Raw genomic sequence first — 24,121 nt, 5'->3', positions numbered from 1 at the left:
CTAAGTTTGGAACAATATACATCTATTTATAATTAAATGTTATCGTTTTATTACCCTTTGAATCGTGACTAACTACTGTCCACGCTCTTATAAGTTGTATATCAATCGGAGAACATGCATCTCACATTACGGTATTGAATTACATTACCCACAAGCCACTACAGCTGGTACAAGAAACTCGGGTGCGTGTCTCTTAAAACATTTTCATTTTATTATTAATTTTACTTAATCTAATCTTAAATAACCTTTTAATATTGTTATTTTTACAACTTAGTTGTTTATATATTTTTACTTAAAGTTTGTTTGTTTGTTTTTAAATTTCGCACGAAGCTACATGAGAGCTATCTGCGCTAGCCGTCCCTAATCTATTAGTGTAAGACTAGAGGGAAGGCGGTTAGTCATCACCACTCACTGCAATCTCTTGGACTACTCTTTTACCAACGAATAGTGGAATAGACCGTGACATTATAACGCACCCACAACTGAAAGGGCAAGCATGTTTGGTATGGCAGGGATTCGAACCCTCGATCCTCAGATTACGAGTCGAGCGCCTTAACCAACCGGCCATACCGGGCCTATACTTAAGAAAGAAACAAAAAACAAAAATCTTTTTCTCGCTCACACTTACCGAAGAGAGTTTGTTTGTTTTGAATTTCGCACAAAGCTACTCGAGAGCTATCTGTGCTAGCCGTCCCTAATTTAGCAGTGTAAGACTAGAGGGAAGGCAACTAGTCATCACCACCCACCGTTAACTCTTGGGCTACTCTTTTACCAATGAATAGTGGGATTGACCGTCACATTATAAGCCCCACGGCTGAAAGGGCGAGCATGTTTGGCGCGACGGGGATGCGAACCCGTGACCCTCAGATTACGAGTCAAACGCCTTAACACGCTTGGCCATGCCAGGCCTCGAAGAGAGTTAACCTTGATTGTTTTTACATTACTCATAGTATTGCAATTAATCATTTTTATTCAATTATATAATGTTCTAAATAATATATACTCAAAACATGTAAAAGGTAGACAAAAAGTTTTCTGGCTTTCTGACTCTGCGACAAGAGTCATAACAAATTTATCTAAGATAGCTGTTAACTTTCTTACGGTAACACCGTTCGTACTCTTAGATAAATTGAAATTTAACTGTTTAGTACATAATGGTATTCGTGCCATTTGATGGATGAAAACACTGAGTTTCTATTGGTTATAGGTAATGTATAATTAAACGTAAAAGTGTGATTTTTTTCTATAGGAAAGCCACATCGGGCTATCTGCTGTGCCCACCAATGGAAATCGAACCCCTGATTTTAGCGTTTTAAATCCGTAGACTTACTAAGGGTCAAAAACGTAAAATTGATCAATTAATAAACAAAGAAAAGAGCATGTAACAATGTGTGTGGCAGGAGAGATCTGAATTTCTATTCGAGAGCTTTGTAATTAAACAAAGATGAATACTATAATATATGTGGTTTATCTGAGCAACGTCTATTCAAAAGAGAGTAATTTCTTTTTAATTTTGTACTTTTTCAAGGGGTGGTGGAGAAAATAGGGATGATGACCTGTTAAGAGAAAATGTGTCACGTGTGTCATACTAGGAGAATTCAGGATTTTGTTAAATATTGTTTTGTTGTAGTAAGAACTTAAAACTTAAATACTATTAAAATATTAATTATTAGTTAAGATTTTTTTATATTCTTATTGGAATAACACAAACAAAAAGCAGTTTAATAACATTTTGAATAAAAAGCAATAAAACTTGGTATCATCCGCAGTGAAAAATACGAAGGTTGACAGGGATAAACGACATTGCAGAAACATTATACACAGGAGGATGGCACGGAACAATAGTTACTGTGGTGAAAAGGAACTTAATGATTTTCATGACCAAGTCTTAACTTCATGTTTTTCTGCTGCATGAACTTGAGGTACTTTTCCTTAGTTATATGCGTGTTTCAGGTTTTATGTTAAAGAGAACAACGTGAGTCTAACACCAATTTGTATCACTTCGAATGTTTTGTTTGTCAGCACTATCATGAGAAAGAATGAAATGGATTTTCATTTGAGTTTCATAACGTAAACAGATTAATGACGGAGTAAAGAAATTCGACCAATGTTGATTTTTCTTAACCATCAGCAAGTAACATATATGTAACAACTCTATATTTGTTATTTAATACACATACAAATGTTTCAGTTCTTTAGTTGAATGTTATTTCATCCAGGCAATAGTCTGACTAAACAATGGAACTATTTTTGTTGGTTCTTCAATTGAATATTGTTACTTCTATGCAACGTATCTATTTATAATTTATCAAAACATTATTCACAAAAACATATATTTTGGTGGAATATAAAACTATTTGAGTAAGAAATTCAAAATAAATATTCTTTTTTGTCATTCTATTTTGATCACGCATCCAGTGGAGGCTTAAAACACTGTAGTATAAAATATATAATGTGAATCAAAAATAATTCTTTATGCATCATTTTTCAAAGCAGTGTATATTTATCACTTCCTTCAGGTAAACTTTAACTGTAATTATACTTTACTGATTCTCACAAACTTTTGTCACTTCACTTCCTGCATGTCCAGTCTCTCATAAACAACACTTTTTTTTTTCTAAACAGGAAGGGCATGGTCAAATAATCAGCATGCTGCACGAGCTTTAAATTCGACTCTTTATAATTTGCGTCTCATTGCTGTAAATCGCGATACGCGTTTTAGGGCTATATAGGCATTATAAGAGTAGCAGTCAGTTCCCATTACCCGATTACAGTATTCTAAGAGATGGCGCTGAATGCTGTGACTGGCTGCCTTCTGTATAGTGTCTCTGCTTGAAATTAAGAGAGAAAAGCGCAGAGACCCTAGACAAAAGGCAGCCAGTCACAGCATTCAGCTCCATCTCTTAGAATACTGTAATCGGGTAATGAGAACTGTAAATTATTCACGTTTTTTTATACGACATAGTGTTTGCAATGATTTTATGAAACTTTTGATAATATTTATATAAGGAAACTAAATAATTATATTAGTGTTCAAAACTTCGACCCTGATTTTTTGTTTCAGGAGTTACGTTAAAACATGATAAAAGCATAAAAACTGATATGTTTCAATGTTTTAATGTCCCATTTAAAACCAGCTTACGTTTGTAAGATTTATTTCGTATTGTTTAAATTTTGGTCTTATTTCAATCTTTTAATACTAGTTTGCTTGTTTATATCTAAGCGCAAAGCTACAAGTTACACAATCTATCTCCTGCCAACAACGGGTATTGAAAACCGATTTTTAGAATTACTACTGAACCTCTAGTTCGATTTAAAAACTGCAATATTCATTGTTATCGCAGGGCATTCGTTTACAAATAGTTTATCGTTTTCGCAGAATGAGGATTTGCCATTTTTGGTGGATCTAGGCAATTTTGCTGTAAAATTAAAAACAAAATAGTTGTTTTTCTATCTTTAAATTCTTTATTAAACAGAGAAACCTTAGCTGATTATTTATTGTCAGTTGCTTCATAACACTTTAGTAGACATTTCACATCTTTGTGTCTCTAACTCACTGAATCTGAAACTGGCCTTTTTTTGCAGCGATATTTCATATTATTAACAGGATCTATAAAAGCATTATAAAACTGTCATCAACTGACCAGGACCGCAACACGAAGAGGAAACTTCCAAAAATGACAGAAACAATTTTCTTACATAATTACTAATATTCAGTGGAATAGGAAACTCTGAAGCAATGAGGATGGTTATGACTTCATGTGGTCCATGGGGCAGCTATGAAGACTTTTTACTGCGTTCGGTCATCTGCCCATTCATCAACTTTTATTCTGCTCATGTCTTCATTTCTCACGTCACTCTCTATTGTTACACACCATGTACCCTTTTTTCTTCTTCTACGCCTTCTTCTAACTGGCCTATAACCCACTGCTTTAGCCTCCCAGTGACACAGTAGTTGTGTCTGGGGACTTACAACGCTATAAACCGGGTTTCGATACATAGACTGCCCATTGCGTAGCTTTATGCTTAATTCCAAACAAATAAACTCATTGCTTTGTCTTGGTAATCTATTGTTCTTCATTTTGGAAATATACCAACAGCATTTCCATCTACACAACGTGAGCTTTTCAATGGCTTTTGTAGGATAGCACTTAAAATGGCGTAATTGTTATGATGCTTTCTCAATGAAACGGGAAGATGTGAGGTATTAAGTAAGGAGGCTGATTCAGAGTTTTCCCCAGGAAAAATATATTCGGATTTTCAGGGAAGTGAGAGCAAAAGTGAGAATCCGTGTAAGAAAAGGTAAGTAGCTTCAGTAGTCGACTATCAGTACTATTTTACAGGTAAATAGCTTCAGTAGTTAAATTTCAGTACTAATTACCAAGTTATTAACTTCAGTAGTTAACTGTTAGTACAATTTAACTTTGCTGATAGAAACAGATTATGTATTAACAAAATAGTAAACTGTTAAATTATATTATACAACTAAATTTTAAACCAACAACTAAATGGATATTTTCCAACTACGAATTTTTTAACAACTAGATCTTGTTAGAAAACGACAAAATTAGCAGCACTGCATGTGACTAGTTGACCACTAGGAGGAGAATGGGAAATCTCAGGGGATGCTCCTTAAATTAGAATACCATTATTGGAGGAGAATGGGAAATCTCAGGGGATGCTCCTTAAATTAGAATACCATTATTTCCATGTAATATCCTAAAGTACGTTTTGTCAAAATAGTGAAAAGGTTGAAACAGTTATATGATGTCATACCATACCTTTTAAAATAATAATAAAAAAGAGCTAAAAGTTTATTCCAGAATAAAAATTGCTTTAAACTGATGTACTTCCTGCTTAGAAAGAGAATGGTATTCCAACTTATGCACTGCTGGCCAAAACCTTAAGGCCAATGAACGTAAAGAAAAAATATGCATTTTACGTTGTTAGACTCAACCACTTATTTGAGTAGAGCTTCGAAAGCTAAAAGTAATAAAAGGAAAAATAGAAATAAAAACCTTTTTAGCATTTAATAGGGAAAATGTGAACACTATGAAGTTAGCCTAAATACCAGCTGGTCAAAAGTTTAAGACCATAATGAAACGAAGCGTTAATCGGTAAACACGTAACGAAATTTAGTCATTTGTGTTCAAGCATTAACGTTGTCAACATCTCTTGTGTTACATTGGGTAAAAACATGAGAAAGGCTGAAAAGTTGACAGAGTTTGAACGTGGCAGAATTGTCGAACTGCAAAATCAAGATTTCTCTCAATGTGCCATCGCTAATGAGATTGAGCGTAGTAAAACTGCTGTTGCAAATTTCTTAAAAGACCCTGAAGGATACAGAAGGAGAATTTTAAGTGGTCGGCCCAAGAAAATTTTGCCGGCGTCGAGCAGAAGGATTCGACGGGTTGTTTGGCAAGACACTAGCCGATCGTCAAACCAGATTAAGGTCCTTACGGACGCAGAATGTAGCTCAAGAACAATAAGACAGCATCTACGAGAGCAAGGCTTCAAAGGCCACGCCTCCTTCCACACCACGAAACAGCTCGGTTATACTTTACAGAGAAGCACCAAACATGGGCCGTAGAAATGTGAACGAAGGTTTTGTTGTTTGATGAGAAAAATATTAACCTGGATAATCCAGATGGCTTCCAACGTTACTGGCACGATAAGGATATCCTACCGGAGACAATTTCTACATGACACAGTGGCGGAGGTTCCATCATGATCTGGGGTGCTTTCTCCTTCCATGAAACAATAAAGTTTCAGATTATACAGGGGCGACAAACAGCAGCTGGCTACATTGGCACGTTGGAGAAAGCATCCTTATTGACTGAAGGCCCACGCTTGTGTGAAAATGACTGGATCTATCAGCAGGACAACGCTGCAATCCACAATGCCCGCAGGACTTTTTCATGGCGAATAACGTGATTCTTTTGGACTCTCCAGCGTGTTCGCCCGAACTGAACCCTATTGAAAATGTTTAGAGGTGGATGACAAGGGAAGTTTATAGAAATGGACGTCAATTCCAAACAGTGCATGATCTTCGTGAAGCCATCTTCACAACTTGGAATAACATTCTAGCCAGCCTTCTGCAAACACTAAAATCGACCATGCCAAAGCGAATGTTTGAAGTTATTCGCAATGACGGCCGTGCAACTCACTACTGAGACCTCTTGTTGGGCATTTCCTACCCTGTTTAGAACTTCTTTTTGATATGGTCTTAAACTTTTGACCAGCTAGTATTTAGGATAATTTCATAGTGTTTACATTTTCTCTATTAAATGCTAAAAAAATTTATATTTTTATTTTTCCTTTTCTTATTTTCATCTTTCAAAGCTCTACTCAAATAAGTGGTTGAGTCTAACAACGCAAAATGCATATTTTTTCTTTATGTTCATTGACCTAAAGATTTTGGCCAGCAGTGTACCTCTTTGTTGTGGTAGATTATTAGTAACTGCTATTTGTTTCGTGGTTGAAATTTGTAATAATGTAGTTTAAATTCACACGATCTGTCCGAATCGGAGCACACAAACAAAGTTACGACTTTTACAACATAAGATAACGTACAGTGTTTTATTAAAGTTATTGTTCTCAGTTAATTTTGTTGCATCTTTATAAATTATGTTATTATTTGTACAGAGCATTCCGAGCTGAATGAAATTTTCTTTGCTGTAATACAAAGTAAAGGCTAGTTTTTAGCTAAGCTCCTAGCTAACCTAATAACCATCATGTTCACACATTGCAATTCCATTTTCTTAAATGACAAAAATGGGAGATAATAACAACCTATCTCGATTATGTGGGCAGGTGAACACTTAAAACATATGGTTGTTTGTTTAGAAAACACTGTTAAACACTATATATATATACACGTCTTATAGTAAACAAGAGCTAGTTAAAGTTTTGTTTGTTTCAAGTAAAACAAATTCACTAGTTACCCCAAAATGACTCAGAACGCACCAGAGAGCTCGAAGGTCTGTGAAACACTTTGTACACAAGATATTTTTAATAGCTAGTATATCAACTTGAGACTTGTGAGATTTCATTGTTAAATCGATTATGTATTAAAGTGGGGTTATAGGGTTTTGCACCAATGAATTGTAGCTATCTTATTTTATGGTTTGTCGATTAAATATTTTTTTCAGAGGTAAGAACAGTTAATTGTGGTGCGCATAATATATGTTTGTGATCGGGTTTTAAACTTGAAAATAATATCCAGCTTGAGAACAAACCCAGTATAAATGAAAGGGGAAATGTTGTTTTCAAAGCATACTGGGTATTTTCTGTTGCTTTTAGTTCAAGCAGGTGAATATATCTTGTTCATTTAAAATTTATTTATTTATTTTTCAACATATGTGCATAGTTGTATAGAAAGGTAAGTTTACCAACAAAGCGTGTGGTTTTTGGAATACAGATAACTTGAGGCTGTCTTCGTTACTTGTTGTTATAGGCTGTTTAGTATCATTTAAATTTTTCCCATGGAAGAGGATATTGCAGAACTATGGTGATTAGAATACTGTGTAACACTTCGGATAAACGATAGGAATGATGACGCACTCAAGGTACAGCCTACCTTTTAAGATATGTCTTACATTTTCAAGATATGTCCTACCTTTTCAAGATATATTCTACCTTTTCAAGATATATTCTACCTTTTCAAGATATGTCCTACCTCTTCAAAATATATCCTACCTTTTCAAGATATATCCTACCTTTTCAGAATATATTCTACCTTTTCAAGATATATCCTACCTTTTAAAGATATATCCTACTTTTCAATATATATCCTACTTTTCAAGATATATCCTATCTTTTCAAGATATATCCTACCGTTTCAAGATATGTCCTACCTTTTCAAGATATATCCTACCTTTTCAAGATACGTCTTACCTTTCCAAGATATATCCTACCTTTTCAGAATATATCCTATCTTTTCAAGATATATTCTACCTTTTCAAGATATATCCTACCTTTCCAAGATATGTCCTACCATTTCAAGATATATCCTACCTTTTCAAGATATATCATACTTTTCAATATATATCCTACCTTTTCAAGATATATCCTACCTTTTCAGAATATATTCTACCTTTTCAAGATATATCCTACTTTTCAATATATATCCTACTTTTCAAAATATATCCTACCTTTTCAGAATATATCCTATTTTTTCAAGATGTATTCTACGTCTTCATGATATATCACACCTTTTCAAGATATATCCTACTTTTCAAGATGTATCCTACCTTTTCAAGATATATCCTACCTTTTCAAGATATATCCTACCTTTTCAGAATATATCCTACTTTTCAAGATATATCCTACCTTTTCAGAATGTATTCTACCTTTTCAAGATATATCCTACCTGTTCAAGATATATCCTACCTTTTCAAGATATATCCTACCTTTTCAGAATATATCCTACTTTTCAAGATATATCCTACCTTTTCAAGATATATGCTACCTTTTCAGAATATATTCTACCTTTTCAAGATATATCCTACTCTTCAATATATATCCTACTTTTCAAAATATATCCTACCTTTTCAGAATATATCCTATTTTTTCAAGATGTATTCTACGTCTTCATGATATATCACACCTTTTCAAGATATATCCTACTTTTCAAGATGTATCCTACCTTTTCAAGATGTATTCTACGTCTTCATGATATATCACACCTTTTCAAGATATATCCTACTTTTCAAGATGTATCCTACCTTTTCAAGATATATCCTACCTTTTCAGAATATGTCCTATCTTTTCAAGATATATCCTACCTTTTCAGAATGTATTCTACCTTTTCAAGATATATCCTACCTGTTCAAGATATATCCTACCTTTTCAAGATATATCCTACCTTTTCAGAATATATCCTACTTTTCAAGATATATCCTACCTTTTCAAGATATATGCTACCTTTTCAGAATATATTCTACCTTTTCAAGATATATCCTACTCTTCAATATATATCCTACTTTTCAAAATATATCCTACCTTTTCAGAATATATCCTATTTTTTCAAGATGTATTCTACGTCTTCATGATATATCACACCTTTTCAAGATATATCCTACTTTTCAAGATGTATCCTATCTTTTCAAGATATATCCTACCTTTTCAGAATATGTCCTATCTTTTCAAGATATATCCTACCTTTTCAGAATGTATTCTACCTTTTCAAGATATATCCTACCTTTTCAGAATGTATTCTACCTTTTCAAGATATATCCTACCTGTTCAAGATATATCCTACTTTTCAAGATATATCCTACCTTTTCAGAATATATTACCTTTTCAAGATATATCCTACTTTTCAATATATATCCTACTTTTCAAGATATATCCTACCTTTTCAGAATATATTCTATCTTTTCAAGATATATCTTACCTTTTCAAGATGTATTCTACCTGTTCAAGATATATCCTACCTTTTCAAGATATATCCTACCTTTTCAGAATATGTCCTATTTTTTCAAGATATATCCTACCTTTTCAAGATATATCCTACTTTTTAAGATATATTTTACCTTTTCAAGATATATTTTACCTTTTAAAGATATATCCTACATTTTCAGAATATGTCCTACCTTTTCAAGATACATCCTACCTTTTTAAGATATGTCCTACTTTTCAAGATATATCTTACCTTTTCAGAATATGTCCTATCTTTTCAAGATATATCCTACTTTTTTGTTGATGACTATATTGTTGTATTGTTTTCTGTATATAGTCATCGTACTGTCCTATTGCTAATCATATTTGCTGCAACTTTCCCTCTGTTTTTCTGGTGTAAACACTTGTTTTCGTTCACTGTCTTATGTTTTGTGTAGTCACTACTTTTATTGTTACGACTTTGATAAATATAACTTTCTTATTGTTTTTACATTGTGTTTGGTTTTTTCTTCAAACTCAGTCAGAGTCGGAAATCCAGATTCAAATAATATTTTATCTGTTTCATGATTGCACTAAAATCTATTTCTGCAAATAATACAGTAGTAAACCAGTTGTTACAAACTTAACAAACCTGTAGATCGGCAAACACGTTTTCACGGGCACCTGAACAAGTCAGTGAACGTGTGACGCCTTTAGTTTTTCCAAGGACAACAGGTTATTGCCACACTTAAAACAGGCTCAAAAGCAAACTGGAAGATTATTGTTCAATTTAAATGAGATCGTGTTACTTTCTGGAAAAGAAACGATTAGAAGAAACCAACAACCTGCAACACAGAGTAATCAAGGAAAGCTTAAAATATCCCATTTCTCGGCTCGGCTGGAGTCTGATGGCTTATAATGATGAAAATTAGGTTTCGAAACTTGTAATGGAAAGATTTGTTTGGTTTAATTTGAATTTCACGTAAACCTACGCGAGAACTATCTGCGCTGGTCGTAACTAATGTAGCAGTGATAGACTAGAGGGAAGACAGCTATTCAACACCACCCATCTGAGATTCTTGAATACTAAGATTAATCGTAACCTTACAATGCCCTATGGCTGATAAAGCGAGCTATTCGGTGACAAGCACCTGAATTCGTGATCTGCAGATTATAAGTCGAGCGCCCTAACCACCAGATCATGTTAAACCACATTAGAAATAACACAAATAGTGCAATGTGTATCTTTTTACATAACAAAAACAAATTATCTAAAATCTTCAGTTATATATATTCCACAATTTGTGTTATAGCAGTAATAGAACAACACAATCACATGTATAACATTTATTTATGAATCAAACATTAAGAAATAAAAAGTAATGAAACATTTAACATGCCAAAAGGCCATGCTATAATTTTATTGATTTATTAAAACTAGTACTTAATACGTCATTGGGCTGGGATAAAGTTATTTTGACTTATTTAAAGTGGTGTTTGATAGACAAGGATATAATTGTTTTCATTTATTTAAAGTGGTATTTTTAACCATGGGAAATTATGCTATGTTTACAAACATATATAAGGTATTAGTAAAATATAATTATACAGAAACTTAAATATAAGTCACTTAATATTTTGTATCTTAATTAACAAGTGCAATCAGGAGTAGTAGCTTTTGCATTAAATTGTAGTTTAATCATTTTTGTAAGAACCTTACGTGTGAATACAGAAATTACGCACGCCTTGATTTCACATTAAATACACTATCATAAAAGAATAACATTTATTACCTTATATCTAATCTTAAAATGCTTATAATTATTTTTAATCTCGCAGTAATAAGAACAAAGTTATAAAAATATACACTGCTTCAAAAATGTGGATTAAACCACTTTTGTTTATTAGTTAGATTTATCAAGAAATATGAGGCGTGGTTACAAAATTTCCAGGCTTTCATAAAATTCTCATTCTTTGTATAGTATGTTGTCACTGAATTACAAAACAGAGCAGTTTCAACACTACACGTCATTAACCAATCACGTGCCGACCAGCATGTTTTAAAACCATCAATCTTGCTTGAGAGACGATATAAATTCTAAGACTTATGCATGTATCAGCGACAGTAAAAACAAAACACAGGGAGTTCTACATCAAGTTTTGTACGAGGTGTGACACTTACTTCTAACTGTAAGTTTCAAGTCTTTGTTTCATCTTCCCTGATCCCCCACACAACGTAAGTTTACTAGTGCGAATCAATACGTTATTTGTACATTTCATATAATAGTCGAATATTATTCGTGAGACTTCTATTCATGATACTAGAAAACACGTTAGTTCAAAAAAATCAACTTAACACAAGAATTACAAAGCTACGTAACCCGGGCACTTTTCAAAGGTGGACTTTTCGAAAGCGCTGAGGTTATAGGGTTTTGTACTATTGTGATTAAACCTATAAACGTTTTTAGCCGACTTTCTTTTTAGTTTTGACTTTGTTTTCTTATAATTATTATATGTCACTTACTTTAGCTATTAAAATATGTGTTAAACCCTTTTAAGTTAAAAAACTGTGAATTTCTACAATGTGATTATAAAAAAAATTAATAAGTCAGGCTCTTTCCTAGAGTGATGTCGTCTTCATCAATGTTCTATTTCTGATTCAAATGTTGAGCTTTTATCATCTTAGGTCTCATAAGTTTAACCCATGTTTTTTTTATCTTATAGTTTTGATGTTATAGTATATTAGATAAATACATTTTGATGCTAAATAGAAACTTACTGTAACATTTTATAGGCTTAATCGTGTATGTTAGTTTAAAATGTTAGTTACTCGCTTATGTCTTCTATTAATCGGCGTAGACAAGATGCATAGAGACTGTGCTTATAAGGATATTATTCTCTTTAATTGTGATTTGTTTTCGGCATCATCGAAAGAACGTGTTTCAAAACAAAATAACCAGTTGCACTAATCCATATATTATACTTTACAGACGTTGGCTCTTCAAGCAACTTGTGAAACGTCTTTTTTAGTGGAATCCAGTTTAAGTATATCTCAACGTCTCAAGGCGTTGAAGTGTTTTATATCTTGCTATTAAGTCAAATATCCACTGTCTACAACAAATGTTGGTGAACTGATTCATTCTTGAATATTAGTTAGATAGCTTGTTTGTTTTCTCATGTTAGCGTCTCAAGGGCTAGCCGTGCTAGCCGTCCATAAGTTTCAATTGATAGACTAGAGGGAAAGCAGTCAATTATCATCACCCACAATCAGTTTTGGGGCTACTCTTATCTGACTGAATAGGGGTTTTGACCTCTGCTCTGCACACAAGCTCAAAGCGTGCAATGTGTTATGGCCTTCTATCTATAATAGTAATATGCTAAATACATGAGCACTCTTAGCTCAACTCTCTCGATATGTATATATGGATGTTTCCTCTCCCAGTTTAAACTTCTTGAATTTACTACCTGATTTACTCTTTCTGTTTATTATACTTTAACCTTAACACGGATACTTCGACAAATATTACATTGAAAAACGCCTGAAATTATATTTCACAAGTGCGTTTCTTTAATGTTGTAAATTTGGATCCCAAAACCGTTCTTTTTGTTTTCGATGTAATATTTTGGGTGTGAAACTGCTACTAATAGTTATTCTCTAAAGATTTGTTTTAAAGGGTCTTCGGGACAAATCGTTGATAGTAAACAATATATATAAAATCGCCCTCACCTTGGGACACATAGTATTTTATATAACGTAAACAAAATTTTGGTGTGATCCATAACAAATTGAAAATTGTCACACAGTATCATTATTTAAATCATATACTGATTTCTTTGTTTTGTTGAAAGGAACTTTTTACACTAATAAATAGTACCATAGTCATTTAGTTGAGCAAGTTAATAGAAAAACTTGTATTTAAGAAACATTATATACAGCTTACATTTTATCCTTTTTTGACCGAAATTTTTCGTACAGTTTTTACATTCTTGAATTAAGATATAATTTTGTTTATGAGACGACCAATGGGTCCGGCATGGCCTAGCGCGTTAAGGCGTGCGCTTCGTAATCTGAGGGTCGCGGGTTCGCGCCCGAGTCGCGCCAAACATGCTCGCCCTCCCAGCCGTGGGTGCTTTATAATGTGACGTTCAATCCCGCTATTCGTTGGTAAAAGAGTAGCCCAAGAGTTGGCGGTGGGTGGTGATGACTAGCTGCCTTCCCTCTAGTCTTGCACTGCTAAATTAGGGACGGCTAGCACAGATAGCCCTTGAGTAGCTTTGTGCGAAATTCAAAACGAACAAACACATACATATATTTGTAAGAATTCAGATATCATATAATTTATGACGAATAGAAACAGTTGTATCCTCAACTGCTAAAGATATATAAAAGACAAGTTAAACCAGTACAGTCTCAGGTAGAGAGAATACGTTGCTGTATATATAATAAATATATAGGCCTAAATTAACATTTTTATCCTCGAATAATTACATCGCATACTCTCGGTAAATCCTGGAAACCAAGTTCATACATATAATTGTGCATTTCAGAGTAAAAAATAATCATGCATAAACATTATTCAGTCAAATCTTAATGTTTTAAAGTAAACCTAAATTTATGAATAATCACAATATTTCATGGAAGTTTTCAGAATTTTAATCAGTAAACGACGAGTTTGAGGTAAATTTAAAGGACCTTCTAATACAGCGATCAGAGCTTCTAAGTTTGTGAATGATCTGGACTGAAAAGCTTTTTGTATTCTGAGCTAATAACAAAACTGAGACTTAATTGCTTTGATAAATTAAATATTTTTACTTTACAGATGCCACAACTCACGAAGCTGCCGAGAACACATTTCGTCATTTTAGCTGTTCTCTGTTTTGCTGTTGACATAAGCGATTCTGGAATAGTGGGTCCATCAGGTTTAGGAGTCTATCCAACATCTGGTTGTCCTCCTCCTGAAGCCATACTTCCTTGCGTTTGTGGCGGGTTTTCAATAATTACCTGCAGTAACGTTACAGACGAAAAACAGTTAGTTGTCGTATTCCAACAGAATTTCACGGATAAGGGAGTTTTTGGCTCTTTTTTTATGGAAAACACACCTATCAAGAGAATTCCGTCGAAGATATTTGGTTCCGTTGTCCGTTTTCGTGAGCTAAACATGGATAATAACACTATGCTAGAAGTAATTAAAGAAGATGCATTTTCTGGTCTGGAAGAAACGGCTAATGCTATTTACCTACGAAACTGTAGTATCACTTCATCAAATGTTTTTAAAGCAGTTTCTAAACTTATCTCTCTAAATGTTATTTACTTAAATAATAACCAGTTAACAAGTGTACCTGATCACGCTTTTGGTAATCAAGAGCTTAAAGCAGTTTTTCTTCAAAATAACCGTATAACCAGTATTGGAGTTCGACCTTTTGAAGGTCTTCAGAGTCTAGTACAAGTTGACTTGAGTAATAATTTGATATCAGAAATCACTGATTATGCCTTTCACTTGAATTTTGAAAGTGATAATATTCCAGCCTTTGTTCTAATCAATAACAGCATTTCAGACCTGCCACTTCACGCTTTTGGAGAGCTAAAAACTCCTTTTATTTTAGTCTTAAACAGGAACCGCATCACTAGTCTTAAAAAAGAAATCTTTGAGCCACTGTTACAGTTGTTTTCACAGAAAAACGCTGGACATTTGCACGTGGAAGGTAAATTGTGTTTTAATATTTTAGGTTTCTAGATAAATCAATTTTACAAATAATAAAAAGATACTGGAGATACGAGAGGTAATTAAGCATTATTTCATAGCAACGTTAATAACAGCGAAAACTTTATGATTTAATACAGTCTCATTCTTATACATTTAAAATGTTGTAACTGTTTTATATTGCCGATAATATTATAATTATTGTTCAAAATTACAAACTCAAGTGATCAGTTTTTCTAATTTATATTGTAGTAAAATTTTTACTCTAAATTTAATGCATTCCGTTAGAGAGTCTTGTCAAACTATATATATATTTTTTGTTCTTGTATTGCTTATAATGTTGAAATGTTTATTAGTGATCATGATAAGATCGTTAAAATCACCTGGTAGAAGTAAAGTGAAACGTGTATCTCAGACATTGTTTATGACGTCGGTTATGTTTATTTTTTACAGAAAATCCCTTTCATTGTGACTGTTCCATGAAATGGTTGGTTGAAGAAAAGCAATACTTCAAGTATATCTCACACGTTATTTGTCAAGATGGCCGAAATTTGAAAGATTACACAGTAGATCAGCTTGGTGACTGCAGCTCCCTCTAAATAAAAAAATAGTTGATATGTGCTTGAAAATATCGAATCCATTAGTTGAAATAAAATATTGTGAAAACTGAAGTAGTGTAGTTTACTCTGTTTAATACGTTATAAAATACATAGTAATTATTTACGTATTTCTTTCGAGTACTTACATCTATTGTAAATAGTTGTTTACGATATGCAAACTTTTTTATTATTTTGTGTTTGTCAGTTTATCAATATATGTACATATATTGTGAACCCTGAAATGATGTTTGGTATTTTCATCATAAACAACACCTAATGCGACACATGGATTAAACTGTTAAACCCTGGAGACCCACGAGGCTCACGCATAATAATTCCAAATTCAGAATTACAGAATTACTTCCAATAGGAGGACGGCAAATCAGCAGCACTTTCCGCCTACACGAGTCTCTTAGAAGGACTTATTGTCAAGGTTATAAAGCCCTCTAGAGTTAAAGGTGAGAAACATGTGCAGCGGCATATCATGGACTCAAACCTTAGACCTTCTGTCCTCAATAATATTCTCTCTCGAGGTAGATAAAGATTATGCTTTGCGTGAATGGAAATTTATGTAAAGTTGTTTCACGAGTAGCCTGTCAGTTTTTGGCTCATGCGTTAGTGTGGACTAAACCTGAAAACGAGATGGAGCTAACACATTGTGTACTTCTTTAATGACTTTTCATTGATATTTCAACTTACTATACTTTCCAGGTATCCAGTTTTCATTTTGTTATATACTTAAAAAATAAGTTTGGTATAGAACATTTGTTGAATAAGAATGGATGTACTTAAAACAATTATCACAACTCTTGAGTTCCGTATAACCACTACAGACAAATATAAACAATACGAAATATATAAAAAAAAAAAAAACAGTCAGTAGTGGCATTATTTATGGTATCAGGTAATTTACATCATTAGTGTAACCTAGATGGTTTCGTGCATATCATAAGATGCCGTTGGTATTTAATGTCAGAGCTTGTGGCGTGTACCAACTGTAGGACCCTGACCCGGTGCTATCAAGCAGTTCGTATCACACCTCCCACACTTCATATACACAGTCTTTAATTGATGTTTAATATTTTCGACCTCATCGCACCTCCAGACACTTTCAGTTATATGTATGTCAGGACGAGACCACGGTTTGGGTTTCTTCACATTTCATTCTATTTCAAGTAAGGTTGTTTTTTTTTACCACATTTGTTGTGTGTTTAGGACCTTTGTAGAATATAAATATCCTCGAAATAGCTCGTGTTTTTCAAAGTAATGCCATAATTAAATAGAATCAAATCATTTCATACTGTATTTGAGGTATTATTATTTTTCGCTAGACTAACAACACTATTGTTAAGGATATAGATATGTTGAATAGCCTTCATTTAATTGTCGGTCATATTGTTCTCCTATTCAGTTTTACGAACTGCCTTTTTTTGCAGCTTATATTTTGACTATTCAGCATACGTGTGACACTAACAATTTCCAGTTGTTCATGCCTGATGAACTTTCTTGTCTCTTCAGATGGTTGTCTCTCTGCTAAAGTGACTTCCTACCAGTTGTATATTCTTTGAGAAAACACTACACTGTTTTATTTCACACTATCTGATTTGTCATTATTTGTTTACCTATATTCGTAGATATATTATTAACAACGTCTCTACTGGAACACCGTTTGTTATAAAACGACTTCACAAGTAAGTATTTAACATCACCGTTGGTGCGTTTTGTCTTTCCTTCCATGATCTATCTGGTTATTAACGGTACCAGCTTTTCATAGATCTGTATCTCAAGACGACTGATCTGGGTTTTAAAACTTTTATTAAAATAAAGTAGAGAAGAACGTTTGACCTTTTTAGGTCACCTTCAGGTTAACAAAGAGAGTTTTCAACTGATCGTTGCCAGGCACACGTTCTAAGGACGAGGGTGTAAAGGATATTGTAAGGGATGTTGCAGTTGGATGTTAGGTTATTAATTAGTATAGGTATAAAGGTGTTCCTTTATATATTGGTTAAATTTTGTTTTGAGTTGTTCTATAAGTTGGACTTCTTTGACTTTGCGTTTTTTTGTATTCGTTTCCCTACTTAGCATGTGAGAGTTTTCTATGGTTGTGTTGGTTTATTTGACTTGTAGTGTACAAAAACGCGCGAAGTTTTTTTTTTTTGTTGTTGTTATTTGGATCTGGTTTCCATTTTTCTGCTTGTTTCTCCAAAATAGAAGTCACGGCAGTTTTGCATTGTATTTTATAAAAAAATGTTAGTCTTGTGTTTGTCAGTGTAGTTTTTACATAGTGTGGACTTTATTTTAGTTTTGTACATGTTTTTTTGAATAAATTTTCATACATCATTCAGTATCTTGCAAACAGTATCAGAAAGGAAGAAAATGTGGAATCTGGGTGTAATCTCTTTACATTATTGTAAATAATGACACTATTTGGATGTCATTCCTCGAAATAGCTCGTGTTTTTCAAAGTAATGCCATAATTAAATAGAATCAAATCAGTTTTGATAACGTTACTTTATAAAGTAAAGTTTTATTTTAAACTATAGGCTTAAATGTTTAATTAATTTCATTCCATTAGCTTGTATTTTAATTTATGAAATGAAAACATATTACTTTGTGTATTCTAATTAAGAGGAAAGTTACGCAGTGGGCATCGAAACCGGTTTTTGGTAGTATAGGCCGCCAGACTTGCCGTTGTGTCACTAGAGAAATTCTAATTTGCTTAGCCTAACTTGTTAAATATGTAATATATATATATTTATATTCCGTAACATCCATGTATTAAACATGAGTCAAATATTTTTTTACTTTTGCCATTGTCGTTTTATTCATCACAGAAAAGGTTTTGCAATAAACAAAAAAAAATAGCAATGACTACATATTATCAGAACACTGAATTGTAATTTTTGTATATTTTACAAATTGAAACTTAAATGTGACATGTGATCCTGCCATAATGTATGTCTCATCTGTGTTTCATTGAAACATTGAACACTAATAGTGATGCCCGGTGTCCCAGCGGTACGTCTGCAGACTCACATCACTAGAAACCAGGCGCAGCTTTGTGCTTAATTTCAAAACAATCAACATGAATAGTCTCAGCGACATCTTTCCAGTAATTAACATGACAGTTCTTCCTCACACTTTCAGGCTTTTCTAAAAATGCTTCGCAGAAGAAGTTGTTTATTTTTGTAGGTGTGATACTGATACTATAGGGTTTGGTATGCCTTTTGATCGCGATGTGTACACACCTGACGTTAACGTCGTCATAAATCCGATAATTATGTTGATAACTTATTGACAAACAACATACTCTGTGTAACTTCCTTGAATTCGATATTCGTGTTTTGTGAAATATCTGAGACGAAACTAGGTAGAAATGATAAGCGTAAAATTTTATTGTTGGATACAACCTGATAAAGATTACACTGATACATTATTTGTCTGGAAAGAATTACAAAGTAAACAAGTGTTAATGACACAGAAAGTTTCAACCACACGAACTTTCACCCGAGGTAAAATAATATATTTTAAGTTTCTTTTTACGTTGAAGAAAAAGACTTTTTATAATATTGCATTATTGATTTATTAACTTTCCAGTAATTTATAAATATGCCAATAATTGTAGTAATACAGACATTTCAAAGTGAAGAGGCACTTGTGAAACATTTGATAGAGCCACTTCTATTGGTACAACATTATAGCCGTAAACAGGCGCTGTTTAACTTGATATATGGTATTAAGTGTTGTGAAATTTTAACAGTTATATTAATGGAATAATATAGCAAATTTAAATTACCTTAATTATATTTTTACTTCAGAACTTATTTGTTATTTACTAGTGGTTCCATAATGAAATCCGAGCAAATTTACTCAACTTGACTACATCGTTTGAACAGAACTCCATCAGCTAACAACAAGATCAGAAACCTTGTCGCATCAAAACATCAAATGTGTGTTTGTATCAATCACCGAGTGTAATAGTTTTTTTTTCCATGAAACTACTAGATTTTTGTGTATTTGAAGCAAAACTGTTAAAAGTGTGTTCAGCTTTATAATTCAATAACATTATTTTTCAATGACGAATAAATCATATTATCATACCAAAAAGGATAGTAAAGAATTCAGACAAAAGTACGTTTTCTTCTTTTGTGTGACTTCAAAATTGTGCACCATAGAGATGAAGTTTACAAATTTGATAAACTGAGACAGACCATTAGGTGTGAAAATTGTGTAGAAGAGGACTGGAGTCCACAAACTTTATAAATTACTAAGTAAAAATTCGAAAAATAAAAGCTTTTGAAAAATTAAAGCAAAAAGTATTCACGATATCGTCTTTGGAGAAAAATATTCACAACACAATATATCGACAACTTCTAAAAACTGGAGAAAACGTTTTCAAATTAAAATGATAAATTGGAAATGTTTATTGTTACCAAGTCTCATAAAAATGATAAATTGGAAATGTTTATTGTTACCAAGTCTCATAAAAATGATAAATTGGAAATGTTTATTGTTACCAGGTCTCATCAAAATGATGAATTGGAAATGTTTATTGTTACCAAGTCTCATCAAAATGATGAATTGGAAATGTTTATTGTTACCAAGTCTCATCAAAATGATAAATTGGAAATGTTTATTGTTACCAAGTCTCATCAAAATGATGAATTGGAAATGTTTATTGTTACCAAGTCTCATGAAAATGATAAATTGGAAATGTTTATTGTTACCAAGTCTCATCAAAATGATGAATTGGAAATGTTTATTGTTACCAAGTCTCATGAAAATGATAAATTGGAAATGTTTATTGTTACCAAGTCTCATCAAAATGATGAATTGGAAATGTTTATTGTTACCAAGTCTCATGAAAATGATAAATTGGAAATGTTTATTGTTACCAAGTCTCATGAAAATGATAAATTGGAAATGTTTATTGTTACCAAGTCTCATCAAAATGATGAATTGGAAATGTTTATTGTTACGAAGTCTCATGAAAAATGTTGCGTACATTTCCGTCGTTTTATTCAATTCACAAGAACATTCATAATTTCTGTAGACATCTGTTTTACACATCACGTCATGCTTAAGTGGTTCTACTTTGACCTTTCCTTCCATCCTTAGAAGCTTCTTAGTTCCTGGAGATGTTTGATTTACACATGATTTCATGCTCGAAATGGGTTCCAATTTCAGCTTTTTTTCCCATTTATTAAAAGATTCTATGTGTTGTAGACGCCTGAAGTTATTCTCAAAATTGACTCCACTGTCATCTTTTCTTCCAAGTATTTACAAGTAGATAGATAAACAATGGGTTCCAGTTATTAAACATTTTAAAACAAAATGTATACCCAAACTTATATTATGTTAAGTGTTAAAATGGTTTGTAAATTAACAAGAATCGGTTTCAAAATGTCAGTTTGTTTTTTGTCGATGTTTTTGAACATTTTCTCTACTACAAATAAGACAAATGTGTGTATCTTTATCGCTGTACACAATGTTTCCTGAAAGGTCGCTATATAAATCAACTGTAAAACTTAGTTTCATTGACTTTCTCTCTTTCTTGAAATAACAAATAACTCAGACATAGTTTTAATAACTTTACGGTCAGGGTTCGTATTTCTTGTAATGGTTATTTTGTGCTAAATGGCGATGGACTGAGTAAAATATTTGCATCATTTCCACCATATTTGGCCCTCTTAACTTAACTTTGGTTCAAGTCCTTTGGAAATTAAAAATAAGGGGTCGTGCCAATATTGATTATTAGGAAATGCAGGTAAACATTATTGACAGACCAGGCCATTATAATATTAAAAATAACTAAATGTTCAGCATTAAATCCATCATATAAAAGCATCGACGAAAGCGGTGGAATTGATACCAGCACATTTATAATATAAAAGGAAAAGTAAAACCAAACATTTCATGGACGAGCTATTGCTCGCAACTTACGAATTACGAGCCTTAAACCTAGAGTAGTTGATGGAATACCCAAAGTTGGTGTGTTGAACAAGTCTGACATTTTATTCCATGGCTAGAACGTCTAGGTTGATGTGTTGAACAGCTTTGAGACCTTAAGTGATGTCTGAGGCGTTAAATTTGGAGTATGGAACAAGCATGACATCTAAAGTGATGATTGGAACGTCAAAATTGGTATATTGAGTATTACGTGGACTGACATGTATGCAATTGATGGACGATTTTGTGTTTAATGACAATCAGCCATTGATAAGACAATGTTCTCTAAAATGTGAAAGACTATGGAAAAAGCGTACTAAGTTGAGGATGTTTAATGTAACATGGATTGGATATTTTGTAATAATATGGTGAGGGTCCTTACGTCTGTCGGCATGATAACCCTTCTTGTCTGTATCCGTTAAGAATTGGTTTGAGGACAGCAACATTTAAATCTGCAGCGACAAATCCATAACCTCGACTTAAACCTAGTCCATCCGTTCTGAGATGTTATGAGAACCAGAATCAACAGACCACACTCTACAACTGAGCTGGTAGTTGCTGAAGGAAAACCAATGTAATATTACGTTTGATATCTATCCAAGTTTGGTACAAACTGTTAATGACAGTATCCGAACTGTGAGTTTTACCAATAAACAATTATCAATTAACTATCTTGTTTATTTTCCCACCTTTTTTTTTTTTTGCACTTTTGATAATTATTTAGGCTCGATAGATCTCACTTCCAAATAAAGGACCAGCAATCACGTTTAGGCAGACTCCGCTAAGTACTGTCGAAAATATCTGACGTTTTATTTGTTTTTGCTTGTTCTAATCGAGAAGAAGTGAGGTGATAGCTTAGAGTTTCTAAACAAGAGTTTCAAAAGGAACATACTATCAAAAAATTAGCAAAATACGCGATGAAAATGGCTGGCAAACCGATCAGTGTCTTCGAGTGGCAGCTAATCTTTTCATGTTCGTACATACAGTAATCCTTTTCGTGAAAGGTACGTACAGATTTATTCGTTCGACCAAATAGTTAAGATCAATTTTGAACTGGGATCAAGCGAAGTTTACGATTCATTTGCTTTATTAGAACTAGTTAGTCGTAGATTTTTACAGGTAACTATGTCCTCTTAAACTAAACACTGTTATGCTATCTAAGACTGGCCCTGCATGGCCAAGCGTGTTAAGGCATGCGACTCGTAATCTGAGGGTCGCGGGTGCGCATCCCGGTCGCGCCAAACATGCTCGCCCTTTCAGCCGTGGGGGCGTTATAATGTAACGGTCAATCCCACTATTCGTTGGTAAAAGAGTTGGCGGTGGGTGGCAATGACTAGCTGCCTTCCCTCTAGTCTTACACTGCTAAATTAGGGACGGCTAGCACAAATAGCCCTCGAGTAGCTTTGTGCGAAATTCCAAAACAAACAAACAAAGCTGTCTAAGAATCTACTATAGGAGTATAGCTATACTGAAGGGTAGCTGCCCTATTAAGTTATTTGCCGGGCTTTACTATTAAAGCTGAAACATTAGAAAGTCTTACTGTGACTAGAAAGCGCTGCACGAGACGAAAAACCATTTCTAATGAACTGAAACGGCGACATTCCTAGGTTGCACAAACTCTACTTGGCATACACAAAATAACCAATAGAAAGCTACCTGTTTGGCCAGACAGGGAAGAAGCAAGTTTCGGAAACAGAACAGAAAATAAATGTTTATCATGTCTTCTCGATCATTAAAACGTTTTGTTGAAAGTATTTTATGTTATATATTCACTTACTGATAATCTATCTTTCAGATATCCTGTCTCCAACCACAAACAAGAACATGTAAATGCAAAGTACCAGACCGATCTTATTTGCTGTCTAAATGGTACTTTTGCTTCGCTTTTTCTTGTCGGCTTTTTGTCTTGTAGACCAGGGAGGGTAAGGTTCGCTTGGACCTCTTCTCCATGCATTCTTATTTTTGGTCGGCAATGCCCATGTATAATTTACAGATGCATTCGTACAGAGCTACTATTTCTCACAAACAATTCCATAATATCTTACACTTTCACAAGTTATAGCCTATTTTTATTTCTTATATATATATTCACCGGGAAGAGGTGCTTAGGACTTCATTACATATGCAGTATTAGTCTAGTTCACATAATAAGTCATTTTTTTCTCCAATTTTTATCGAAATAATTTAGTGTACTATGTAGGGGTCTACTTGTTCCTTTTTTCAGAGGAAGTTGTCCTAGAAACTGTATACACTGTTGTTAGTAGTGTGTTTTGTTTTGTTTTGTAATTTTACAAGTTTTTTGTTATGTTTATCCATGCTGGGGCTGAATAGTCAGTTACAAGTCAGATATGTTTTGTAGATTTTTAATGTGTTGTAGGCTGTTGCTCCGCTCTTTTTACCAGCTAGACTCCAAGCATATTTTTTTCTTCGCCATATTTTGGTTCTAATATTACTTGAGTGGTTTATCCATGTTAATTTTGAGTCAAATGT

The 24,121-nt window shown here is 33.3% G+C and overlaps 2 protein-coding genes across 3 annotated transcripts; both read left to right on the top strand.

Annotated features, from left to right (window-relative positions):
• The first annotated feature begins 11,377 nt into the window (after positions 1-11,377).
• On the top strand, positions 11,378-15,754 carry LOC143255717 (oplophorus-luciferin 2-monooxygenase non-catalytic subunit-like). 2 transcript variants are annotated; one of them, XM_076511812.1, is made up of 3 exons: positions 11,378-11,571; positions 14,202-15,084; positions 15,537-15,754. In XM_076511812.1, the coding sequence occupies exons 2-3, from the start codon at positions 14,202-14,204 to the stop codon at positions 15,680-15,682; spliced, it is 1,029 nt and encodes a 342-aa protein (XP_076367927.1). In that variant the 5' UTR covers positions 11,378-11,571; the 3' UTR covers positions 15,683-15,754. The 2 variants fall into 2 exon arrangements, with proteins under 2 accessions (XP_076367927.1, XP_076367926.1); XM_076511811.1 differs by having other exon boundaries at positions 11,456-11,617.
• Positions 15,755-15,893: 139 nt separating this feature from the next.
• LOC143255718 (uncharacterized) lies at positions 15,894-23,879 on the top strand. Its single transcript, XM_076511813.1, has 2 exons — positions 15,894-19,194; positions 19,522-23,879. The coding sequence occupies exon 2, from the start codon at positions 20,102-20,104 to the stop codon at positions 20,798-20,800; it is 699 nt and encodes a 232-aa protein (XP_076367928.1). The 5' UTR covers positions 15,894-19,194; positions 19,522-20,101; the 3' UTR covers positions 20,801-23,879.
• The last annotated feature ends 242 nt before the right edge of the window (positions 23,880-24,121 follow it).

This window comes from Tachypleus tridentatus, chromosome 7 (genome assembly GCF_004210375.1).
Source record: "Tachypleus tridentatus isolate NWPU-2018 chromosome 7, ASM421037v1, whole genome shotgun sequence".
NCBI lineage: Eukaryota > Metazoa > Arthropoda > Merostomata > Xiphosura > Limulidae > Tachypleus > Tachypleus tridentatus.
This window is presented reverse-complemented; position numbering and strand designations above follow the sequence as displayed.

Coding starts and splice junctions, on each gene's coding strand:
- LOC143255717 (XM_076511812.1), top strand. CDS start 14,202: ATGCCACAACTCACGAAGCTGCCGAGAACACATTTCGTCATTTTAGCT. Junction 15,085..15,536: donor TGGACATTTGCACGTGGAAG/GTAAATTGTGTT, acceptor TATTTTTTACAG/AAAATCCCTTTCATTGTGAC.
- LOC143255718 (XM_076511813.1), top strand. CDS start 20,102: ATGTTTATTGTTACCAAGTCTCATAAAAATGATAAATTGGAAATGTTT.